This window comes from Equus przewalskii, chromosome 26, assembly GCF_037783145.1.
Source record: "Equus przewalskii isolate Varuska chromosome 26, EquPr2, whole genome shotgun sequence".
Lineage (NCBI taxonomy): Eukaryota > Metazoa > Chordata > Mammalia > Perissodactyla > Equidae > Equus > Equus przewalskii.
In genome coordinates, this window is record NC_091856.1 from 11643284 (window position 1) to 11669836 (window position 26553).

Consider the following 26553-nt stretch of genomic DNA (forward strand, 5'->3'; position numbering starts at 1 on the left):
AATTAATGCATTAGAAAATCATAAAAATGATGAATCACAGGGATATTTTTAAAAGAACAGTAAAATGGACGAGCAAAGGTAATGAGGAAGAGAGAGTCATAAACATATAATGTGAGGAATGAGAAAGGCAATAACACAAATACAGAGATATTTTTTAAAAGTCATTGAATGACTGTATATAAATTACTAATGAATCTGAAAATGTCAAAGTGCCAAAATTGACTTAAGAGAACACTTGAAGGAACAAAACCTGCCTAGAAGGATTTACTAGAAAATCTATTAATAACAAGAACCAGCTAATTCAGGTGATGAATAAATTGATGGATGCATACACAATAGGTGGAAGGAAGAAGTGATGGATGGATGGATGGATGGATAAATGGAGAGAGAGATGGATGCTTGGGGCCTGGATATGCAGAATTAGGGATCAGGAAGGGGGCTTAGAATGAGGGGGGAGGAAGGGAGTTTTGAGACTGGATATGGCTGATGCTTAACTTCTAGCCAAAATGACCTTGGCCCACAACCACCTGGGCTCACAGAAATCCCTTCTGAAAACCTCAGGTTTGGTCTTTCCTGAAGTTGACAACTGCTGCATACAGGACTAGAGGTCCAGTATTCACAGGCTAATCCAGAGAGATCAATTAAGCCAGTAGAACCAGAGAGCCTGCCAATGCCCAAGCAATCCTAGCGACCCGCCCTCCCTTCCCCAGCCTGCTCTTCCCTCCCTAGGAGCCCGCAGGTGCAGTCTCTCCAGGGGGCAGTGAGAGCCATGAATAGTAAGGGTTTTAGCTCAAGCACACAGAGGCGTTTCGCTGCCCAGACCTAATCCCCCAATAATCGGATTATGTAAATTCCTACTTCAACCCCTTCCTCGCCCCTAACCTCTCCACACTGGGGGACTGGGATGGGAGAGGGCCCATCGCTCCGAAGAATCGCTGCTAGTGGAATGGTGCACCAAAATTGTTTCCCCCATTTTTAAAATTATAAAACCAATGATAATATGTAAGAAAGTTTTGAGAAGAAAACAAGTGTCAAGCCTGGTTCCAGTGTGCCGACACGATTGTGCTCTGTTCTCTGCAGCCTTCGTCCTTTCTCGCAGTCCTTGTCCAATTGTACACAGATCCTATTTGACAGCTTATTGTTTCATTTAGCATCACACATCTCTGAGCTTGCTACCCAGTTGCCACAGTTCTTTTTTTACAGCTGTGGAATATGCCATTCCGAGAATATATTACTGCGCAGGTTTTGGGCTAAGATGAAGGGTAGTATAGGTTCTTGGTTTAAAATCTAACATGTGCTGTATCAGAATTGTGATACAATAGGGCAAGATGGAAAAGGATGGGCACCATGAGGCCGCAATTCCCCTTCTACAGCACACAAAGACAGAGGGCAGAAAGAGGACAAATTTACTGCAAATATTAGGTTATGTTTCCAAAGGCCCCTTTGTGCCTATGTAGGAACTAACCAATTAATTCTCTCCAACCCACTCACCAATCCATCTTTTGCACTGCCACCACAATGAGCCTTGTAACTGTAAATCTAAACATTTCTCCCATGTTCGAGGCACACAGTTGCCTTCACATGACTGCTCTCTCTTCCGCTCTCCATCTGGAATTCCTGCCCAGCCTTTCCACCCTTCTTTCCAGGCGCCCAGGCACCAGGCAACCGGGGCCCCTGCCGTGGGTTCTGTGCTTTAGATGGCCCTGCTCTAGCCCCACTCCAGTGCCCCCTGGTGCCCATTTCCCACATTCTAGACCACATTCTGGGTATCCAGGACCTGGGCCCATTTTCAGAGCCTGCACAGAGCTCTTCCTTAGGTCCATGTGGGCTGGGAGTCCACATCATATACATAAGGCCCTTCACAGAGCAGGACAGAGCTGAGGGATGGGAAAAGGATGGGGAGGGATGGGTCAGGAGCCATTTGTACCCTTGTCCTGGGCCCCACAAATGTCAGAGGCAGCCTGCCTCAAGGCCTAGTTTAAATGCTGTCCCTCCCACGAGCGATGTCTGGTCCAGCTAGAATCCTTTGCCTCCCTAACACCAATTTCACACTCTGGCACTCAGGACCGCCTAGCTTGTATTTAGTCATTTTTGTCATGTCTTCCCCCTCCCAAAGGTTGTGCACTCCTTGAAGACAGATAGTTTTCTTCATCTTCCTGTGCCACCCCCACCCCCCAACCTAGCAATTCATGCAACAGATTTTTTATTTATAATAGGAACTGTATTCATTTTTTTTTTTTTTTGAGGAGGGGGACAAACATCCCCAAAGTCTTCGTGGCTTACAACAGCAAAGATTTATTCCTCAGTCATGTTACACAAGGGCTGTGGTTGGCTATGGGTTCGCTCCATGGCTTAGAGGCTGAAAGACCAACCCGGAACAGGACGTTCTCATGACTGAGCCCAACCAGCAATCACTCTCGAAGCTTGGGCTCCATCGCCAGATGTCAGGTCCGCTCATATTCCATTGGCTGCAGCGAGTCTCATGGCCAAGCCTTAAAGGCGGCCGGGAAGTCCTCTCCCTCCACCTACAGGGAGGCACTGCCAGTCACGTGGCAGTGGGCGAGGCTACGTAGTCCTCTCACAGAAGGGAGCCAGTAGCTATAACAATAATACAATCTATCACAATAAAATTTACGGTGTTCTGACTGAGTGCTAGGCACAGTGCTAATGCTTGACTTGTTTTTCTCATTTAATCCTCACAATCCTCTTATTGTCCCCATTTTACAGATGAGGCAACTGAGGCAGGGAGAATTTACATAATTTGCCTAGGGTCACGTAAGTGGGTAAACTAGGGATTTCAACCTGGGTAGTGCAACTCCAGAGGCCTCTGCTCTCGTCCACTAAGCTGTAATGCGTTTGTGAATTTACCGTGCTCGATCCTATGCTGGGTCCTTCAGAGAGTGGGGTGCCTAGAAATTCATTCCTCAACCATTCATTAATCAACCAGCATTCGATGAACGCCTATTCACTGGAGCTGCGGAGGAGACAGCCAAGATGAACGAGTAAAATATTACACGGGGATGAGTGCTGAGGAGAAGAATAAAGCAGGGCAGGAGGAGGAAGAGTCCTTGTGTGTGAAGGTGCAATTTCAGATATTGTGGTCAGAGAATCTTCATTGGGAAGGTGACATTTGAGCAAAGACCCGAAGAACGTCAGCAGCTTGAGGGCAGCGATTCGAGTCTGTTTGGTTTGAAGTTGTGTCCCCAACTTCAGTGCCTAGATTAGGCACTGGCCCATGGTACGCATTCAATAATAATTTGTCAAATGAACAAGAGGAGGTGAGGGAAGGAACTAGGTAGATAACTTGAGAGCAGAGTGCTTCAGGCAGAGAACACATCGCAGAGGCCAGAGGCAGGAGGGCATGTTCCTGAAACAACAGAGTGGCTAGAGCTGAGTAAACCCCGGGAGAGAAGGAACAGGTCAGGTAAAGGGGGTCTCGGGGGCCGTTGTAACTGAGTGAAATGCAGAGCCACCGGAGGGTTTGAGCAGAGAAGTGGCGGGACTCTGACTTGGGTTTTCACAGGATCATTCTGGGTGATACTGGAGTAGAGGAAAGAGGCAATGCAGAAGCAGGAAGACCGAGCTGGAGGCCTCTGGAAGAAGCAAGTCCTGTGCCGGACGCTGCGGGAACTGAGATGAACACCCCGGGAATCTGTCCGGGACAGTGGCGGTTACACTTGGTTGTGCATCTTAGTCTCTTGGGGTGAAAAACGCAGATTTGGGATCCCACTGCCAGAAAACCTGATCTGTTGGGTCGGGGTTGTGGGTGTGGAGATGTGTCTCCCCTCACCCGTGATCCTGAAGCCCGTGCGTCTTGGACTACATTGGCTTAAATAATTGACATCTGATGAATGAACGCGGCCCGGACTCTGCGCGGTTCGTCGACGCTGGAGAAGAGGGTCGGTGAGCCCCGAGCCGGCCTCTGGCCGCAGGCCGATGCGGGGCAGGACCCCTCGGCCGCGCACCTGACACACAGCGCGGTTCTCCTTCCGCCCGGCCCCTTTCCAGGGCTCAGGGAGGCGGGGCGCGGGGAGTGGGCAGGGCCGGGCGGGGGTCCAGGGCGGGAAGAGGCCCCCTGGGCCCAGCTAACAAAGGGCGGGGTCCTATAAAGGCGGCTGCGGCGGCGTCCAGGGGAGGGCGCACACGGCCGGCTACGGCGACCACGACGGCGCGGGCTCCGGCTCTGGGTGAAGAGGTGCGTCGCCTCGGCGGGACGTGGGCGCCCCGGGGCTGGGCTCGGGCTCAAGGGCCACGGTCTCCGCGCGGCCCCATGAGTCCAAGCCGCGCCCGCCCGGGAGAGCAGGGGTGTGGCGGGGACTTGGTAGCAGCCACCAAGGCGACTCGGTGAGAAGTCCCGGGGGCTTTCCGCGGGGCAGGGGCGGGGGCCGGTCCCCTAGCGCGTGATGGCGGGGTCGCTGCGCCTGGATCCGCGGTGCCGGGGACGCTCCGGAGCATCTCCGAGGGCCCTTTAGGTGGTTCCTGCGTCTCAGTGAGCGACTCCCGGACATCTGGCAGGTGCGACACTTTAGCAAGTGATGCTTTCCTGAACTACTTAGTCAATAAGGCAGGGCACTGCAGGCCGGGGAGCAAAGGGTATCGAGAGCAATAGGGACAAGCCGGGAGGTGAGGCTGGCAGGGCAACGGGGTGTGCGGGCTGTGCAGGAGGCGCGCGTGTTGAGCGCATCCTGGAACAGGCGGCTCTCCCGGCGGGCGCGCGGGGTGCCACCTGAAGACTGGCATTCAAGTAAATGTCCTTATTTAGAACATCATCATCAAGCACAGTTGTCTAATGAGAAAAGTAACTTGCGTAATACTATGTATTCTGATTTTTAAAGGATATAAGATACGAAGGATATATAAATATTATACATATTCACACCAAATTGGCTACTGCTGGGGAATAAGATTGACTAGGTAGACAGATAGCCTTTTAGTTTTTACTTTATGCACTTGTGTACTGCTTAATTTTTTCCCCTTAAATGAGCATGTGTTACTTGTATAATAATTTCAAAAGGCAAAGCTGTGCCCTGTGTTTGAGGTCAGGTGCCTTTCCCTAACCCAGCTGTAGGAAGCACCTCCCTTTTTCTGGAGAGTGTTTTCACTCACTTTCAAGAGAAAGATGAAAGAAAAGACAATACACGGGACCAAATGCCAGGAAGAGAAACATAAGTCTTGGGAAAAAAGAGTCTATGAGTCTGAATGCCTGAGCCAGGCCCCGGGGGGGAATGTTAGCCCTGAACCTGTGGGCATCCTTGCTGGTTGACTTTGGTTCTGTGTCCTGGAACCACCCCCACGAAAAAGCAGCAGTTCCTACTGGGGGCATTGTCACCTTCTCTAGGGGCGTAATTGTCATTCTTTCCTCTGCTAACCTGTTACCTTCAGTGGTAACGATATAAATAGAAGTTTGTGCACACCTATATTCCTGTTGTATTTACCGTGACATTCCTCCTGCACAGGCATTCCTAAGCTGGGGTCCCTGACATAGCCATCCAGGGGTGTGTAGATAGAATTCAGGGGTTCTATATATTTGGACTGGAAAAAAATTACGTCTTTATCTCCACCAACCTTTAATCTAAATTTAGCATTTCCTTTATTCGTGAATGTGGGTAATAAACTACAGCGGTCTTAGCAGTACTGGTGACTTTGTGATCAATAGAAATCGTAGGCACCTTCATCTCATGTTACTGATCTTGCAGACCATTTGAAAAAACAATTTACATATCACTACTTAGAAATTATGGGAATAAATTTAATTGTTTAATATGTTAAAAATGAAGCACGTATTACTGTTTTGTATTTTTAAATTATTTTAATAACTCAAGTAGAATTGGTTATTTCATGTGTCTATGTATTTTAATTCATGCATTTAAAATCACTATTCTGAGAAGGGAACTAAAGCTTTTTACTTCATGTATTTGAAATCATCGTTCTGAGATGGAATCCGTCGCTAGGCTTCCCCAGATTGCCAGAAGGGTCCATGGCACAGACAAGGGCATGAACCCTGACCCAGCAGGAGTCAGTGGTGACATAGATGCATAAACACCCAAGCTGGGGGGGTGACCTGGGCAAAGCGCTTCACCCGTTTCGACATCTGTCAGGTGTTCTCTGATTCTGTGGCATCTGGCGTATTTTTTAAGCTCTTGAGTTACTCTGAAATCAAGATTAGCAGCAATCAGTCCTCGAAACCGGAAGAACATAAATGCAGTCTTCCTTTGATTTAATAAGCACCTTAGTAATTTTCCAGTGACCTCTCCTTTGAGTTTTTCCAGCTTGTTAATCCCTGATTTCTGTTCCCCCTGTGGAGAAGAGAGAAACACACTTGAGATAAATCAACAAGGAATTATAAAGCACCTCCCAGGACAGCAGGGCACCTTCAGAAGCCCATTTTCTATTCTCTCATTTCCTCTGTCTGCTCCTAGCACAATAGGCTCGAGCCCTCTTAGAAGAGCACACCGGTTAGTTTATCCTGCCTAATCTTTTTCTTCCCAGCTTGAAAAAGACCCCCCATGGGACTGGAGTTGACTTAGTGAGTGAGCTAAACCCTCTTGTGACAAGAGAAGCTTAAATGTAACTTTTCTTCCACAGTCCTGGCTGCGAAGCAGCCAGCCCCAGTATCAGCAAAACTGGATAGTTTTCTATCTTAAAATTCCCTTGATTTAGGTTCAAACCTTCATATTTTAGGTATAGTCGGGCACAGTCCTGACAACACTCATAGATTCATTGTACATCTGAAGGCCAGGTTGTTTAGAAATGACTTACGTTCCATACAAGGCCATAGGCAGGGCACCATGGCATTTCAGAGCAGAAAGAGGCCTTGGCGTCACCGGGCGCACCCCCTCGGTTTGGAGGGATCCACGTTCTGTCTGGAAGCCCTCTAGACTGCTGGGTTAGGTGCTATTTCTCTGCTCCTACAGCCCCTGTTCTTCCCTCTCCATGTCACAAGGCAGCGGGCTCCTCAGTATCTGGAAGCCAGCAGAGTATCTGGCACATAGGATCAGTAAGTGTTGGTACCAAAGCTTGGAGAGCATATGATTGTAACTGGATCATGGGTCCCACTAGGAGTGTCTCCACACAGAGAGGAGGTGGAGCTCCGTGACGGGTGGAGGAAGGCTGAAGCCGGACAGTGAACTTGGGCTGCACTTACCACAGCTCTGGCCTCTCCAGACCAGACAGAAGCAGGAAAGGCAATGAGAACTGGGACGGAGAAATGTCCTGGGAGCATACAGACGACTGAAAAATGCTATTCTTGGGATAATAATACTTCTCGTCTGTATGGGCAAGAGGACCCTTGTATTTATTAAGCACCCATGTGCTGGTGACATAGTGTCTCATTTATATGTTCAAATACTTTATATAGTGTTTGATTTAATCCTCACAAGAAGCATGGAGATGGCTTTATATCCATTTTTCAGAGAAGAAAACTGACATTTAAAGAAGTTAATGGATTTTCCCAGAATCATATAACTAGGAAATTGGGAGCTGAGATTCAAAGCCAGGTCTTTCTACACTAAACCCATAAACTTTCTTAATTTCTTTCTATTATGAAGCAAATAATATATGAATACTTTGTTATAAAAATGTAAAACAATACCAAAGTATATTGAATAAAACACATACATCGCCTTTTTCTCTCTTCCCCAACCCACTGCCTCCCCCAAGGAACCACTGTCCGCAGCTTGGCCTGAATGCTTCCAGATGTTTCTTCTGTCTGTACACACGTATCTGTCCACAGCCCCCTAGAGGGTGAAACAGACTCACACATGAATAAAGCTTGGACCTTTCTACGGCACTGTAGCTTCTTCATCAGAAAAAAAATTATAAATGACAGTGAACATTTACTTTCCTCTATTTTATTTGTGGAGATAATAATTGCAATCATTTGACATTTGTTGAGCATGTAGTGTGCACCAGACGCTGTGCTGAGGTGTTTTACGTGTATCGTTTTATGTGTCCTCGCAGGTAGTAGCCTGAGTCACCCTTTACTTATGAGGCTTTTGATGCACAGAGAGGTTACGTAGATTGCTCAAAGTCACACAGCTAGGAGGAATAAAGCCAAAAGCCAAGCCAGGGTTCTGGCTCTGGAGGCTGTGCTCTTAACCACCACACAGATGCCTCCACTTTTGGCGGACTTCCATACAGTCAGTGGTGGTAAGAGGGGCTGTTCCAGTTAACTGGGATCATCGTTTGATTCCCACAGAATCGCAGAGATACCAATACACTGTAGAGGGAAATGACTCCTGGAACATGTTGGCATCCCGAGGCGGATCCCAGCAATATCTACAATATTGTCACTGCAACCAGCACCACTTACAGACACATCTAGGCGGAGTTAATTCACGAAAACAGTGCCTGGCACAAAGTACTGTTTGCTCCCATCTTCCTGATTTTCTAGTTCACAGAATGCTTTCCCATGCAGCACTTCATTTACTCTGGACAACCACCCTGTGAGGCGGGAACGGTATCATCACACCTGAGTACAGCTGAGAACTGAGGCTCGGGTGGGTGAGGTGACTTGTGCAGCAGCTCCTGGCTGGTTCGTGTTTGGTGCTGTGAAGAGAACACACACCACCCGAGGGCAAGGGTGGCCCCTCCCCTATTCTGTTTACTCCTGCCCCTTCCTCCAGGAAGGCAGGGTCCCGCCTCCTTCTTTTTTTTTTTTTTTTTAAAGATTTTATTTTTTCCTTTTTCTCCCCAAAGCCCCCCAGTACATAGTTGTATATTCTTCGTTGTGGGTCCTTCTAGTTGTAGCATGTGGGACGCTGCCTCAGCGTGGTTTGATGAGCAGTGCCATGTCCGTGCCCAGGATTCGAACCAACGAAACACTGGGCCGCCTGCAGCGGAGCGCACAGACCCAACCACTCAGCCATGGGGCCAGCCCCCCGCCTCCTTCTTAAATACGGTTTTGCTGAGGGTGGAGCCTTCCCGTTTGGAGAGTAGCGAGCTGGTGCTCCTCTCGGCCGCCCTCTGAGGTCACAGAGAGGCGCGCCGGGAGGTCCCTGCAAGAGGGAGCTTGCGGCTCGGCGGCAGGAGCTCAGCGCCCCCAGCTCTCAGGGCCGCGCCTTCCCCGCCCCCGGTCTTCCCGGGCACCCAGGCGACGAGTGAGGAAGGCAGGGCACTGGATCTGGCTGTTTCTGCCCAAAGGAATCTTCGGGGTGGTCCTGCTTCCTTCCTGCCTTCCTTTCCCAGGTGCCAGCTGTGCGTTGCCCTCTGCAGGTGTTCTTCGTCCCGTTCTTTCTTCCCTTTTTATCTGTCATAGGCATTAACCCCCAACTCCAACTCAGCGTCTGCTTCCTGGAGGATCCAGCCGATCTGCCTGAGGAATCTAAAAATACCGATGCCCTCAGAGATTTTCATTTAATTGGCCTGGGGTGCAGCCCGGGTGATTCCAATGAGCAGCTCAAGTTGAGAGCCACCGGAAGAGAAGAAAAGTTGAGCAGCAGAAGTTCCACGTGTTTTAAATTAGCAAAGGACCGCTTTTTCACAGTTACCCCCCGGAGCCTCAACGAATCACTTCTTTAGATTAATTTCAAATAAAATGGGCCCACTCTTTCCTACCATACATGCCAATGCTTAACCCCCCAGCTCATACTGCAGTGTGGGCTGTTCACATAAACGACAGGCGTGGAAGGAAGCTGGCATTTTGAGGGGTCCCTAAAGAGTTCCTGGCAACCCGCATGATGGTTTATATAACTTATTCCAGATATGTGGGGTGTTTACCCACAAGTTCACATCCTTACAGAAACCCAAATAAAAATAAAAGGGAGGTAGAATTTAGGGAAAAGTTCAATGTTATTGACCTAGTCATTTTGGTCTTGGCATAATTCTTTTACACCTTTCTCTAGTCATCAGTTGTTGATCTGGATTTGGCCCTCAGCATGTGGGACTTTGTGCTGTGATTTTACTTATTTATTTATTTTTCGTGAGGAGGATTGGTCCTGAGCTAACGTCTGTTGCCCATCTTCCTCTGTTTTGTATGTGGGATGCTGCCACAGCATGGCTTGATGAGCAGTGTGTAGGTTCATGCCTGGGATCCGAACCCATGAATCCCAGGCCACTGAAGCACAGCTTGCAAAGTTAACCACTATGCAACCCTGCCGGACCCTGTGCTGTGATTTTTAAGTCCTTATGTATGTGCTGCCTCCTCCACCAGACCATCCAACAAGGTTCTCACCCAACCATGTCCACAATCCCAGCTCATAGCACAGGGCCTGGTGCAGAGTAGGTCTACATTACGGGTTAAAATAAAAGAACAGAGGCACCAAGAACCAAGAGATTGTAGCAGGCTCGGTTATAGAAAAACAAGATATCACCCCCTAGGGATAGTCAACACCCCACACGTTTTTATTTATAAATATATTTATTATTTTGTTATATTTATTAACACTATTATAGCAATTACTAAGTGTCAGGCACTGTTATAACTTATTTACAAACATGAACTTATTTAATCCTCCCAACAGCCTTTGTCTCCCACCAAGGGCTGCAGGGGTTCACTGAGGGGAGGGCAGGGGGGGCGCTGGAATGGCTGGAAGGTTTCATAGAAAAGGAGGCTTTGAGCTGCCTTTCAAAGAATGTGTAGAAATAGGCAAGGAGAGAGTGAGGAGGGAATTCAAGGAACAGAGAATGGCATGTGCAAACGGATGCCGTCAGGAATATTTACTACTCTTTGACTCTTTTGGGGGAACAGGAAGGGGCCCACTGTGCGGGGGAGCTGAGGCTAGAGCAGGCGGGGGTGAGCCAAGAGCCCCAAACTGTCGGGCACTGGGCTTTGGCTTCTCTGCTGATGCATCGTGAACTGTTCCAGTAATGTGTGTTAATCCAAGCTGCCTGACAAAGGGACCCACGCCTCCAAGAGTTACAAATGGTGCGATGAGACTTGGCAATAGATGATGATGATCACCTCTCAGGGTTGGCAAGGTCATCCAGTCAGGGACGCCTGAAAACCTCCAGCACCCCTGCCAGATCATCACCCCCCCTGCCCCTTGTCTTTTCTTCTTTTGTCACACTAAACACTCACTTCTGTTCTTCATACAACAGGGTTTCAAGACTCTGCGTCACTCTGTCCTCCTGTAAATGTGGTCCGGTCTGGATGTTTCAGCTCGTGCACGGGGGGCCAGCCCTCCAGGTGAGGTCTGACAACGCAGAGGAGGGCTGCGCTCTCTCTTCTTCAGTCCAGGTGTTATCTTCCTAACGAGACCTAGGACCACAGCTTTTTTTCCTTTGAGAATCCATATTCAACTCCCTACTGCTAAATACATGTTTTGTTCACACATGTACTCAATCGTCTGAACAATTAGGAAGAATTGGTTATAAAAGAGTGGGGGTGCTGGGATAAACAGCCTTGCAACTGGAGGCTTCAATCAAAACTGGGAGAAAAACAGCTGAAAGGTGGTGTTCCTGCCCAGCCCTTTCTTCTGCCACATTTTCTTCCCTTACCAAAAGGAAGATGCAAAAAAACCCAAAAATGAGGAAAGGAATTTTCTAACATCTGGGTGGAGAAGATCTGACATCTCAAGTTCTTGGCAGGACCTGTGGTATCCACCAGGCCTCTTACAAGGTCTTGGCCCTCAGGGCCCTTTCTCTTTCCCATCCCAGGAACTCAGACATGACCAGGAAGATCTTCACAAACACCAGGGAGCGGTGCAGGCAGCAGAATGTCAACAGTGCCTTTGCCAAGTTGAGGAAGCTCATCCCCACTCACCCTCCAGACAAAAAGCTGAGCAAAAATGAAACACTTCGCCTGGCGATGAGGTATATCAACTTCTTGGTCAAGGTCTTGCGAGAGCAAAGCCTGCAGCCAACGGCCGTGGCCGCTCAGGGAAACATTCTGGGACTCTTCCACCAAGGACCGCACCTGCCAGACAGGACGCTTCTCGGTGACTACCAGCTTCCTTTACCTGGCCCAAGCCACCACATTCCGTAGTGTGGCTCTGGCTGTCACCGCCCTGGGCAGCACTTGTTCAGAAGTCACTGGCTGTCGACAGCCCTTTGCATGTTCCAGAGTCAACTTGATGAATAATTTGTGAGGGATGAATTTAAGCTTCCCAGGAGGTGGCTCATGGTCAGCAGCAGAGAGCCGAAAGGAGGCCGTGAAGAATGTGACTTGGGAGTCTGCCACCCCTGGGACTTTGGGCAGAGCAGCCTGTCTGTCTGTTTTATTTATCCGGGATCTGCTTAAGATGTTTGAAAAAAAAATCATAGGTTAAAAATAGGTTTTTAAGGGCTGGCCCCGTGGCCGAGTGGTTAAGTTCGCGCACTCCGCTGCAGGCGGCCCAGCGTTTCGTTGGTTCGAATCCTGGGCGCGGACATGGCACTGCTCATCAGACCACGCTGAGGCAGCGTCCCACATGCCACAACTAGAAGAACCCACAACGAAGAATACACGACTATGTACTGGGAGGCTTTGGGGAGAAAAAGGAAAAAATAAAATCTTTAAAAAAAAAAAATAGGTTTTTAAACCACTGTTGTGTTCAGTATGTTTTCAGTTATAAGAAAGTTTTCTCATAATGAACCTCAGATGGATGAGTCAAAGATGCTTCCCTCAGAAGGAGGCACATTTGATCAAGGATGAACAAAATAAATCTTAAGCTTGATGAATGGAAAGAGGCAGAAAACAGCCTGGAGACTTGTGGGAAAATCTGTGGGAAAGAACCCCTCTTGACACGAGGATTACAGGAACATAGGAGATACAATGTGGAAGAGCTCTGCATCCTCATCTCTGTGGAAATCTGAGGTGTTACTTGCACTGAGCCACTTATATGTATATATGTTATCTCTAAAGCCAACAGGTGGGTTATATCTGTGAGAGGAAAGGACTTTATAATTTATCAATTAGAGTTTATAGTTTTCTTATGAAAAACAGCTAAAATAGCTTATCTGACCCCTTAATTTCATGTGACGTATTAAAACTTTTAATTCAGTCTGAGTTTCTGCTGATTTAAGATGTATAAAATTCAAACATAATTATGAAAATCCAAACATTACTATTTAATGATTCATTTAACAGATACCTTAGTTTAAGCAAGATTTAGAGTAGACAATAGGAATGTAATACCAGACTCTAATGAATTAATGAATTTGTGATTTGTCTTCCCTGCTGTGGAGCATTAGCTCCATCTTTTGCTAGGGGGGTGGTCCCCACAAGTCAATGAAAGAGCGTGGATCTGGCAGAACTCACGGCCATGTGCCAGTCTGATGATACGTGGATTCAAAGATGCATCCCATAGTTGAGCCCAGAATACAAATAATGCCATTTGATTGTCCCTGGGACATTTTATTTCCCCAAAGTTCTTGACGGTACCTTGGTTTTAAAACCTTCTGAACCACAGGTAGGAAATTGGTGGATTTGAGAGTATGGATATCCACTGCATACAAGATAGAGGAATTTACATTTCCTGCCACTCTAGAAAAGATATTTGATCTATGAAAGGTTGAAATGAGCCTCTTCGCTTTGGGGATCAGAAGAAAGCTGGATGAGGCTCCCTCAACACCTCAAAATCTCATTCCCCCAAAATGGCAAGGTCATAATGTCGTTCAATTCTATACAGCATTCATACTTGTAACACAACGTGTTTATCGAGAGCAATATATTTTCCTTCTAGGTCTTTCTTTAAATTGCATTCAGCAAACTTCCCTACAGACCCAGAATAGTCCAGGGAAACACATAAGCTCAGAGACCAGGGAATCTCCCCCCAGTGTACATCTGTTCTTCATGAGCTTTTGTGCACTTAAGTTTGTTCCCAAACTACCAGGTGATAATACATCTCAAAGCTTTGATGATGGTTGTCAGTTGAGCAACCCTACTTACTCTCTCATATGGCATTAGATCAAAATAACACTTTGATGGTATTTTTATATTCGCTTCATTTTGATGTGTTGCCAAGGAAGGCACAGAGGACCTCTCTGCCTGAATGCAGGATTTCGTTGCTCTTCTCAGAATGAGTACACTTTTCTGCTGTTGGGGCCGTGTGTGTGTGCAGAGGGCCTTTCCACTGAAATGTAAGGGAGGGATCCTGAAAAGTCAGGAGGAGATTGAGTTATCATTGCACTATACGAGAGGGATAATTATTTAAAGAAGCCCTGCAGGAAATTCCTCTGATAAATGACTAGACATTTAAAATATTACTTTATGTAATTCACCTCTTAAATTATTTCTTTTGCAAGCTTGGATTGTGGTATACCAAGTTGTGTTAGGTTAAAGTGACGGTTGAAAGGAATTATAGGTACATGTCGACCAAAACCTTGGTGAGGTATCCATGAGACTGGAGGCCAGTTCAAAAATCACTCTACTCTCCTCCTTGGTGTCTATCGTGAGGGCTTGGGGGTTGCAGCAGGAAGAATTTATGGCTCAGACACATTGTAGTTCCCTGATGTTATGTCTCTTTATGGATCACTTGAACCCAACAGAAAAGTTTACACAGATTATATATCTATGCTACTCTGTTACTTGAAAAAAAGGGTTTGGTCTGCTGTGGACACCACTGGAAACCTCTGGAAACCAGATATAAACAAGTCCATTGATTTATACAGATCATTAGAGTGGCTAATTCTACTCCTCATTTTACAGAGGAGAAAACAGTTCCAGAGCGTTTTGGAGCGACTTTCCAGAGGTCACATGGAAATTAGTGGAAACCCAGGACACAGTGCCTGACCTCCTGACTCTGTCTCCAGCCTTTCTACAGCCCTGTTCAGTCACTAAGTGTTTTAGGATTGAAAATGGACAAGCACCTTATTATTATGCTGATTTCTTTTCGATAGCGTTCAGTAATCTTCTTCATATGCATTTTATTGAAATTGAATTATTTTGCCTTGTAGAATGTGATTAGATGTATCAACCAAAGAGTTTATTTGTTGATGTGTTTTTAACCATTGATTATGATTTGCTATTTAACTATTAATTTATTGAAAATAAATTATTTAAGAAAAGAAATTGTTCTTTTTTTTCTTTTTAGAAAGAATTTCCTAAGTCTACTAAGCACATCTACCCATTCTTTCCATCCTCACCAGCCACTGTCCTGGCTAAGACAAACACCCCCCCCCCCCAACCTCTGCCACCATTGTCTTTAGTCTCGAGCAAATCTAGCATCACCTGGTTAGTCTCTCTCTCTCTCTCTCTCTCTCTCTCTCTCTCTCTCTCTCTCTCTCGCTCTCTCTCTCTCTCTCGTCCCTCCCCCCTCCCTCCCCCCTCTCTAGATCTCCCTTCACCTCACCTTTCACACAGCTCCCTAATTGTCCTTTTCAAATCACAGCTGTGGTCAATCACCCCCCTGCTATCGATCCTTAAGTGTCTTGTCCACCAGACCGAGACAAACGCCATACCCCAGCAAGCCAGGCCCTCTGCATCCTGGCCCCCGTGCACCCTTCCCTTCACCTTCCACAGTCCCCTCGTGTGTTTTACATGCTAATGAAACTGCCTCATTCGATGGTCCCCAAACATGCCCCGCTCCTTAATACCTCTGACTTTACTCTGGTGACTCCGTTTCTACACATGAATGTTTCCATTCTCGCTGGTTCTACTCACCCCTCCATCTGCCACAAATTCCACTTGCTAAAATCCTCATGACTCTTCTTTTTTTTTTTTAAAGATTTTTTTTATTTTATTTTTTACTTTTTCTCCCCAAAGCCCCCTGGTACATAGTTGTATATTCTTCACTGTGAGTCCTTCTAGTTGTGGTCTAGTTGTGGCATGTGGGACGCTGCCTCAGCGTGGCTCGATGAGCAGGGCCATGTCCACGCCCAGGATTCGAACCGATGAAACACTGGGCCGCCTGCAGCGGAGTGCGTGAACTTAACCACTCTGCCACGGGGCCAGAGCCCCTCATGACTCGTCTTAAGCACCATCTCTTACATGAAGTCCTCCTAGGTTTTTACCATTCAACCTCATCTCTCCTTTCTTAGAATCCCATGTGCTTCATGACCCTGACGTCCTCTACCCTGGGTTACAGACATCTGTGTATATTCTGTCCCACCTCTCTCCACCCCGCCCCCGAAAGCTAAGATCTCCTTGAGGACAGGACATTTTCTAACATTTAATTCTCACAACAGCCTTGCAAGTGACCTCACTTTCAAAATGAGGAAACTATATCAAGACTGGCTCCGTTAGGAATACTCCTCTAGTCTCCCCTAAAAGATGGCATTGAAGTGAGACTTGAACAGGCTGAATTTTCCTGAGGAGCCCAAAGGCTAAAGCTCTTCTTAAAAGTTCATTTCTCATGATATCCATTCAACGCAGTCCTGACTGCACCTGCCTTCTGAGGTTTCATCACCTAAGAAAGGGTTGAGACGACCAACACATGTATAAGTTATGCACAGCAGGCTTTGTCCTTAAAAAGGCAAAAGATGAAAGGGGTCTGGGAGAATGGACAGCTTAACTGCTGACCCCAGGCCAGAGGTTAGTTAAAAGTCACATCCTTAAAAAGGTCAGAGCTAAGGAGGGAGACTAAAAGCTCAATGGCAATGCAAAGTGAGGGACTTAAAGTGGCAGGTGTTAGGAAGGAATGCAGAGAATGGGTGCCGCTCAAGGATTACAGAAAGCCGGGCCCAGGGCTCCAAACCTTTCGCTTCTGTGGCTGCTGGAGCTTTTTAGAACAGGGAACTTGCCCTTTTATTTTCTCTCTATTGCTAATGACCTATCACAAAGAGATTTTAAAGAGCACTAGATTTTTACATAAACCTTAGTTCTGTTTGTAATCTACTAAATAATGCTAAAAATTTAATTCCCAGAGCTCAAGAATTTCCTGGTAGTAGAATGAAGCAAGCTGTTGACATGCCTTTTCTGGATCACTTTAAAAAACAGGATTATTCAACGTGTTCCTACACTTGAACCTAAATAATATTCCTTCTAGGAACCCATCATAAAGAAATAATCAGAATTATGGTCAAAGAATTATGTACATGGATATCTATTTCAGAATTATTTACAATGCAAATAAAATAAAATTATAATAATAAGAGTAAAGCTAAAATTCTCTGAGTGCTTGCTATATGCCAGGGACTGTGCCAAGAGTTACTCATGTTCAGCTCACCTAATCTCCACAACAATGCTATTGTTAATATTATGTTAATTATATGTATTGTTCTCGCTTCACAGATAAGGAAACTGCAGCGTAGGAGATTAACTTGCCCAAGTTTCCTTCTGAGAGTCAGAATTGAACACTCAGTCATTTTTACTCAAAATCACTGCTTTTCACCGACAGGTTTTTTTGCATCAGAGCTCTTAATTCTTTTTTTGTTTTAAATTTTTTTTCAGAGATTTGATTTTTCCTTTTTCTCCCCAAAGCCCCCTGGTACATAGTTGTGTATTTTTAGTTGTGGGTCCTTCTAGTTGTGGCATGTGGGATGCCGCCTCAGCCTGTCCTGATGAGCGGCGCCATGTCTGCGCCCAGGATCCAAACAGGTGAAACCCTGGGCCGCCGAATCAGAGCGGGCGAACTTAACCACGGGGCCGGCCCCAACCCTCTTAATTCTTTTTGATCCTAACCACCTTGGAACCTCATGGACCACGCATGTTAGCCCATAACTCTATTGGGTGAACAAACACTGCCCCCTGCCCTTAAAAAGCCTCCTGTTTAGAAGCACCGAGCTGGGGCTGCTACCACGTGAGACACGGTGAGTAGACTGTCCCTCAGGGGCCCGTGTGAATGTGAGCCTGAGGATGCGACTGGTTTGTTCCACTGTCTGGGCTTGGGGGAGGTGCCAACATGAGATACATTTAATTTTTTCCAGTTACTGCCTTCACCCATGCTCTGCCTAATCTCCCTTTCCCATGCCATAAATGATGTCAGGTGACAAGGGTCAAGGCTGCCCCAGGGAGAAGCCCAAGGTGTCCTGCCCTACATACTGATCTGTATCATCCTCTGGGAAGCATAGGACATCCTGACTTAATCCGATCCAATTCTCGTCTAAAGTTATAGGACTACCCAATAACCAGACCCCACCTGCACTGATACCACTTTAACGATTTTTTTCACGATCCTCCCTTTGTCTGGTAAAGAAATAACTCACATACCTATGCCTTATAAATTTAGCTTTAACCCTCAACACATTGCAGTTCTTACTGCCCATGGGTCCTGTCCCCATGCTACTCCATGCTATTCTCTGAATAAAAGAGCACTATTGCCAGACCTTGAGAGTCCAACAAATCTTTCTTTTGACTCCTTGACTCACCGAGCCCGCATCATCAGGTAGAGCCCATGCTTCTCCAGTCTTTCAGGAATAAAAAGACCAGTTCAGGCCAATTTGAAAGCCCATCTCATTTCCTTCCCACCTCCACCCCCACCCTGGCTCAAGCAGGACGTGTGGCTCAGGGTGTTGGCACTTGTGTGTCTGTGTGTTTTGTCCTCATGAGGGTGGGATCTCTGCTCCTCCACACCCACTACCTGTCCTCTTTCTGGGTTTAGCTCCTCTGGAGTTGAGGAGGAGGGATGGTTTGAGGAAATGGACACAGTGCTTTCTTCCCCGTGATCCCCTCCCACTGTGTGAGGAGTGGAGTACTGTGCTGTGTATTTTGTATCTGCTCCAGTAGCCAGATCACTTCAGTGTGTTGTTGATATTGTGGGGGACTGGTCTTGGCCTCGCCAAGATATTTCTCTTTGGCATGAGGATTATGGGGCTGGTTGCTTTTGATAAACTGGGACAGCAAAGGAGGCTCTGAGGAGTGGAACTTGCTTGCCTTTTGTTAAGAGACATTTACATTGTAAAGGAAATCTCCATCTGTAAAGGTCCCTCCCTCTCTGTACCAGGAAGAAGAGGGGGATGACCTTATCTCTAGAAACTCTTAATCAATGCCAAAGGCAAGGACTTGAATCTGCATAATAATCTTATTCCTGTTTCTGGTAACCTCCTGTAACCGACCCCCTCCACCCCCAACATCCTCCTTTGTCGTTAGCTGGATATGATATTCAAGGTGGGGGCTTCAGCCATTTTGGCTAGTTGCTCAGCTTGCCTGAGCCTCTCCCATGTATACATGTTATAAAGCTTTGTTTAATTTTCTCCTGCTATTCTGTCTCATGTGAATTTAATTCATTCTCCGGCCAGACAAACCCAGAGAGGGTAGAGGAAATGTCTTCCTCCCCTACAATATCTTTCACTAAATAAGCCAAGACTTAATTTTACCTTATGGTGTGTGTATATGTATGCACATAAGTGTCTGTCTGTGCACATGTTCTCTTTCCACTAACCCACAGTACACCTGAGAGTGTACAATTGTGTCAGAACTGAGGAAACACAGACCCCCTCCCACCTCGTATAGGCACTGCACAAAGAAGAGATTTTGAGAGATTTCAAAGCAAGACAACGGGAACTGGAAAATACCTGGAAGGGGACTGGGTAGTCTGGTACATGAGATTGTTGGGTCTCTAAGAGAAGTTGGGGATGAGAGTTGTCATGTCAGTGAAATCTACCAGCATTCCTCTCATTCCTTTTGGTTTGGACCAATGAATAACTAGGGAAGGTTCCAGCTGAGGATCAACTGGTCTGAGATCCAGTTTCTTGGTTTCTTTTTAACATTCTAGCCGAGGAGGTAGAGGTCATAGAGCTACAAAACGACCTACATCCCATAGGAGGAACCTGGGGTGAGGGCTGTGCCCAGTGTCCTGAGGATGTCCCCAGTCTGATCACATGCTTTGGTAATATTCTGGATGAGACAGGGCCCAGAGATGCCCCCTCCTCAGCACCTGCTAGACTGAGGATCAGTGACTTTCTGGGCAAAAACTGGATACATGCTCAGCTTTTAAGCAGGATGTGAGACTAGAGCCAAAAATGCTTTAAGGTTCCCTGACTTCTCTCTCCCTGGATGAGTAGACTTAAGAGGAAGAGGGCAGAGGACTGCTGAGGGCAAGACTACCAAGTAAACAAGGAGCAAACACAGTGTTGGCCGGATTGGGATCCATGGCCTCTGAAAATTAGCTTTTGCCTTTGAGCCCTAATGTGGGCAAATATATTATAAAAGACTTGGGTGGAAAAGTTAGTTTTCAGCAGATAGCCACATATATACTTGAAAAGAGGCCTTTCTAAGCAAAACTTTAAAAGCACAAAATTCCCGAGGTATGAACATCTTTATTTTTCCTAAGTACTTCTGTTTAAAAAAATAAATGTGTAAGTGTTACCTGGTCATGTAAAATGTCTAAGTGTATGGGCTAAATGTGTAAAAAGTTAAAAAGCTATGCATTTTATCATTTGTGGTTATAAGTGTGCTAAATTAAAATGGTCTCAATTCAACTGCCATGTCTTATAAATTGATAAAGTGTTTTAAAATCTATTGTTTTTGAATTTCCAAAGTAATGTTTTTAAAGATATCATTGAGCTAATATGGGGATATGGTAATATGCCCAGAAAATGATTATCAAAAAGTTATTTTCCAAGGCTTTTTTTTTTTTGGTGAGGAAGATTTGTCCTGAGCTAACATCCATTACCAGTCTTCCTCATTTTTTTTTTGTTGCTCGAGGTATATTAGCCCTGAGCTAACATTCATGCCAATCTTCCTCAACTTTGTGCCTGGGATGCCTGAACGGCATGGCCTATGAATGGAGTAGGTCTGTGCCTGGGATCCGAACATGTGAATCCAGGCCACTGAAGCAGAGTGTGTGAAACTTTAACTTTTTTTTTCCAAGGATTTTATTTTATTTATTTATTTTTTTTAAAGATTTTATTTTTGTTTTCCTTTTTCTCCCCAAAGCCCCCCGGTACATAGTTGTATATTCTTAGTTGTGGGTCCTTCTAGTTGTGGCATGTGGGATGCTGCCTCAGCATGGTTTGATGAGCAGTGTCATGTCCGCGCCCAGGATTCGAACCAATGAAACACTGGGCCACCTGCAGTGGAGCGTGCAAACTTAACCACTCTGCCACGGGGCCAGACCCCCCAAGGCTATTTTTAAAGAAGAAAATTGGCAAGTGGGAGTGGGGTTAGCAACAGTAGTATTTTTTCTTTTAAAAATATTTTTGAGCTGTGCAAAAGACAATATCAAGAGAACGTGAAGATGAGCCACAGAGGGAGAAAATATTTGCAAAAAATAAAGGACTGTTATCCAAAATATACAAAGAACTCTTAACACTCAACAAGAAGAAAACAAAAACTCCATTAAAAAGTGGGCCAAAGACCTTAACAGACACCTCTCCAAAGATGACATACAGTTGGCAAATAAGCATATGGACAAATGCTCCATGTCATATGTCATCAGGGAATTGCAAATTACAATGAGATACCACCACACGCCTATTAGAAGGCTGATATCCCAAACACTGACAACACCAAATGCTGGAGAGGATGAGGAGCAACGGGAATTCTCATTCATTGCTGGTGGGAATGCAAAATGGTACTGCCAGCATGGAAGGCAGTTTGGCAGTTTCTTACAAAACTAAAAATATTCTTCCAGATGCCCCATAAATTGCTCCAGCAATATGCTCCTTAGTATTTACACAAAGGAGTTAAAAACTTAACTATACACAAAAAATCTGCATGTGGATGTTTATAGTAGCTTTATTCATAATTGCCAAAACTTGGAAGCAAACAAGATGTCCTTCAGTAGGTGAATGGACAGACTGTGGTACATCCAGACTATGGAATATTATTCAGCACTAAAAAGAAATGAGCTGCCAAGCCATGAAAACATATGGAGGAAACTTAAATGCCTATTACTAAGTGAAAGAAGCCAATCTGAAATGGCCATGTACTGTATGATTCCAGCTATATGACATGCTGGAAAAGGCAACACTATGGAGAGAATAAAAAGATGAGTGTTGCCAGAGGCAGGAGAAGGAGGGATGAACAGGCAGAGCACAGAGGATCTTCAGGGTAGTGAAAATACTCTGTATCATATTATAATGATGGATACACGTGATTATACGTTTATAGAAATTCAGAATGTACAACACCAAGAGTGAAGCCTGGTTATCTTTCAGTGTGTCCTTGTGCAAATACAACTATATATCCTCACTTCCTCCTTTCTTATACCACCGTGCTTTTTCCTCTTAACACTACATCCTGGAGATCTTTCCACACCAGAGAGGACTTCCTCATTCTTTTTAACATCTGCATGTCTTATATCGTATGATGTACCTGAGCCAGTACCTTACTGAAGACCTCTGGGGTCTTTCCACTCTTCTGCAGCTACTGACAATGCTGCAATGAATAGCCTTCCACACACACGATTTCCCAAGTTCACGATGTATCTGTAGGATAGGTGCTCTCTTAGCAGCAACACATGGGAATTCTTATTGCCCCGTAGATTCACCTGCAGAGTACGTTGACAATTGCTGGCATACTTGCCAATCTCTTAGGTGAAAATGTAATCTCAATGTGGTTCTTTTTTTAAAAATTATCTTATTGAGGTCAAATTGGCTTATAACATTGTGTAGATTTCAGGTGCACATGATTATATTTTGGCTTCCGTGTAGACTGCGCCGTGTTCACCGCCAGCAGTCTACTTTTTATCCATCACTATACATATGTGCCCCTTTACCCCTTTCTCCCCCACCACGTGGTTTTAATTTGCATTTTTCTTTTTATGAGTGAGGCTGACATCATATGAGTCATTTATATTTCTGTTTCTGTGGACTGTCTGTAGATATTTTTTGCCTTTTTTTCTGTTGAGTTGTTAGGCTTTTCCTTCCCAGTTTCTAAAAGCTCTTTATCCATGAAGGAGATCAACCCTTTTTCTGTGATATGAGGTACACATATTTCCCCTCCACTTTTTCATTTGTCTATGACTTTGCTTACGGTGTTTGTTTGCCGTGTATAAGAATTTGACTTTTAGGTAGTAGAATGATCAATTTTGCGGTTCAGGATTTTGAGTCACAGTTAGAAAGGCCTCCTTCATGATGAGGTTTCTCTTTTTGGATTCAGCTTAAAATCTTGCTGTGAGACCCCATCTTTGAGGTTTCTGGGGCAAGAAGTGGTGGGACGGGCTGCTGAATATTCCCTCCCCTTTAAAAAGAAGGACTTATTAAGAAGTTGAAAATTACATATTTCAAATAAATTCAAACAGATAAAAATCGCTCCCTCACCAAATTCTAAATTTGGCTGTAATAAAGAGAAGTTTCAACAACTCGCTCCCTGGAACTCTGACACAAGGACGTGGGGAACCCCGGGCCCATGAGGTCTAAAATAGATCAGCATCCGCCATGCTGACCTGGCAGAGCTAAGAGGACACACACTCCTGGACTGGAAGAAAAAACATCCAGAAGGCAGGAAGGAAAAAATGAAAACAAGAAATGAAAGTTCACATGAACAACTTTCTAAAAATTTAGGATCCGAGAAAGGGACAGCTGGGTGGAGGCGGGATCAGTCTTCCGTCGCCTCCAGGTATCCCCAGTGTCACTGGAACCCAGCAAACGTGTGGCCACGAAGAGAGGCTGCCTGACAGGAGCTGTGGTTGCACAGGAAGGGGAGCAGGGATAAATACTCTGACCACTTTTTCTCCTCCTACCCTCTCTTCTGCCGCTCCCTTCCGTTGATGAACCCAGCCAGAAGCCCAAGAGAGTAGGCAGGCCAGAGTGATGGCGTTTGCATAGGCCCGCCTCTTGGGGCATAGAGCAGGGCAGAGTTTCCACTGCCCCCTCCCCCACATAAGGACCAGGTAATACATTTTAATGAAAGGTTTTTTGATATGTATTGAGATGGGTATGGGATAGAGGATATTAATATATTTCCTTGCATTGTTTGGATAAATCTTTACTTGGTTATGGTGTAATTGTATTTTCATATACTGTCAAATTATGTTCCCCATCTATACCTTGACCATAATGTAAAACATCTCTGAAAAAGTCAGACTTTTTCAAAAGGAACCTTCACTAAAATTTTCGAGGGAAGGCAGAGCATCTTGTCTGACTAAGGACACCTTGCACCGCTTCCTCTTACACCACTCAACCGCTCTGCCTGTGTAAGAGGATATATGAAATGCAGCTGTTTCAGCCCACAGCCCAAGGGAGACATAGCCTTCTCCTCATCTGCTTCTGACCCTCTTGGCTGGATATCAGCCTCCAGATCTCCATCTCACACTTAAGGTGTTCTGCATGCCCACTTAGACTTCTTGCAGTTAGAAATGATTTTCCTACCTGCCTCCCCAGACTAAATTTCTTCCCTAATCTTAAGCTTCTGAAAACAACCTCGCAGTGTCTCCTTTGGCCCTCTCTGAGAGGCTGAACGGCTCTAGGCTCCAGGAGGAAAGATGCTCCATCACAGAAATTGAGAAGGATAGATGTACTGAAAAGACAGGGGAGATAAAGCAGAGAAAAGATAACTCTCCTGGGACTAGTAAACTCTGCACTGTGTTTGAGGATCATGTACACCCGCTTGGAAGTACGACATAAACAGACCCGAACACACAAGTTGAATGCTGCCTGAATATTCTTCAGGGAAGGGTTATTGATACTCGCTGAGAGCTTGTTGTGTGGCAGGCATTTTATAAGCGCCGTCTTAAATACTTCTAACAACCACTTAATGGAGGTATTTGCTCCAGTTTACAGTTGGGAAATTGAGGCTTAAAAGAATCTAAGACACAAACTTGAGATCGAACTAGCAGCAAGGCAAGTCTCTGAATCCCCGTCTGCCTTTCCGCATACGCCAAATTTCTTTTACTATGTTCTTCTGCCTTGAAGAATATCAACCTCTCATGAAGAAATGCTCATTGCAGGTAGGCAATGATTGAGATAAAGAAAAAAAAAAAAGAAAGCAGAGTAATTTGTTTGGTGATCTGGGTTTTCTATCCAGAAGACTTTGATAAAGGAAAAACCATCCGAAAGAAGTGATGGGGCTCCCTCATTGCCTGTAGATTAGGTTGAACGGCACTGCAGAAGATGTACCGACAGAAACGAGCCTTCCCTGCCTGGCCTCAGGTGTTCAGCGTATCACAGGGCTCGCTTACACTAGGCTTCCTTTTAGTCCCATGGAGTTAGACACTTTTAGAGGTCCTCTGAGAATTGTGTAAACTGGTGCAGATGGTCCTCAGTCCCCAGCAAGTACAGGGACTTCGTGTCAGGACTCCTTCATCTTTGGGGGGAAAAATCTTTCTTCCATGTAAGAAGGCTAGAAGAAATCATTTGCCTGAAACTCAACACTGACTGCACACATAGATTAAGGCCCTTTTCTTTAAAAACATGAGACCTTCAGTTATACCCATCAACTGTCTATAGCAGAGGAAGGTGCACTCAGTCGAAATTTCCTTGGCTTCGCCTATAATAGCAAGTTGATCGTTGAGTTTTTCTTTTGTGGTTTCTAAACAGACATTACCCAAAGGCCTAAAACAACTACTACCATCTAACTTTTGTTTTCTTTTCCAGAAATAAAGGAAAGAGACAGAAGTCCAATTCAGCAAGTACTGAAATCAAACGTCCAGTGAACTTTGTTCCCTACAAGTAAACCCCTTATCAGTCTCCTGCAGCGATTCTGAAACGCTTATCTCGATAGAGCAGAGTATGGGGCTGACCCACTCTCAATGCTGAGTAGGAATCAAATGGGCATTCTCTCTCTTCTGTCAGCCACCCGCGCTTTGCCAATCCAGATAAATCAATTAATGGGATGCAGAGCTGCTGTCCTGCCTTTCTCTTCCCCACGCTTACCTCCCCGAGCTCCCCCAGACTCCTCAGCCCCCTGTTTAATACCATCTAAGAGTCCTTATTTACAAGAGGGCTTGTGCAGGTGCAAGCTTTCAGGCCGGCAGCACAGGAGCAATTGGGCCCCCACCTTCCAAGCTCCAGGCTCCCCTCTTTGTGAGACACTTCTTTTCTCTGCTTTTCAGTCCAAAGACGCCCCCCAGCAGCTAATCTAATCGGATTATGCTAATTGTACTTCATGAACCTAAACAGCGTAACTAGATCTGCAGAGGCTAAAGCCAGGAGGAGAGGGGCTACGACTTTCTCAATAAACCTACCCCCAAAAAGTGCAAAAAGAAAGTACGTCCTGTGTTTAGCCACAAAAAGCTGCTACTCTGGGCAGCCCACAGAGCTCTTGACAATTTCGAGCGCGCAGGGCCGTCTGGGTTCAGAACGGAAAAGGAAGCTCGGCGAAGGTCCAATGAGGACCACAATGACAGGCTGTTTTCCCTGGCATCTAAATCAGATTCCTCTTCTTCCTCTTTCCCAGCTTACTCACATTTACCTCTGGGCTAATCAATATATAAATTTGGAAGCTGAAGCCACGTGGTACAAGTCAACAAACATTTATTGGAACCTGCTGCCCGTTAAGGATGATGGCCGGTCTGTGATCTGCATGCACAAAGGTGTCAACGACTTGGTTCTGGCCCTTTAGAATTTACACTCTCGTAGGGGAAGACATTCTAGGTACAGAAATGAGACAACGCCTCAATGAGGCGATTGCGGTTCCTCTGTTTGCTCTCTGCCTCATATTTGCTGACCCTGCTCGTCCTTGTCTGCAATCTTCCACAGATGATTTTAAAAAATAACTTATGTTCATATAAAGCTTTATGTTTTATCAAAATGTATAACATAAGTATGTAACTTCATCTTCATAACAGACTGTGAGATAAATAACACTGGTATTTTCAACTCCATTTTCAGATGTTGAAATGGAGACTTAAGAGATGTTAAATGGCTCATCCA

The 26553-nt window shown here is 45.6% G+C and overlaps 1 protein-coding gene across 3 annotated transcripts; it reads left to right on the forward strand.

Annotated features, from left to right (window-relative positions):
- The first annotated feature begins 4151 nt into the window (after nt 1-4151).
- On the forward strand, nt 4152-14929 carry TAL2 (TAL bHLH transcription factor 2). 3 transcript variants are annotated; one of them, XM_070595465.1, is made up of 3 exons: nt 4152-4195; nt 11038-11125; nt 11572-14929. In XM_070595465.1, exon 3 carries the CDS (start codon nt 11606-11608, stop codon nt 11921-11923), a length of 318 nt encoding a protein of 105 aa, XP_070451566.1. In that variant the 5' UTR covers nt 4152-4195; nt 11038-11125; nt 11572-11605; the 3' UTR covers nt 11924-14929. The 3 variants fall into 3 exon arrangements, with proteins under 3 accessions (XP_070451566.1, XP_070451565.1, XP_008540989.1); XM_008542767.2 differs by lacking the exon at nt 4152-4195 and adding an exon at nt 4388-4515; XM_070595464.1 differs by lacking the exon at nt 4152-4195 and adding an exon at nt 4206-4344 and having other exon boundaries at nt 11038-14929.
- The last annotated feature ends 11624 nt before the right edge of the window (nt 14930-26553 follow it).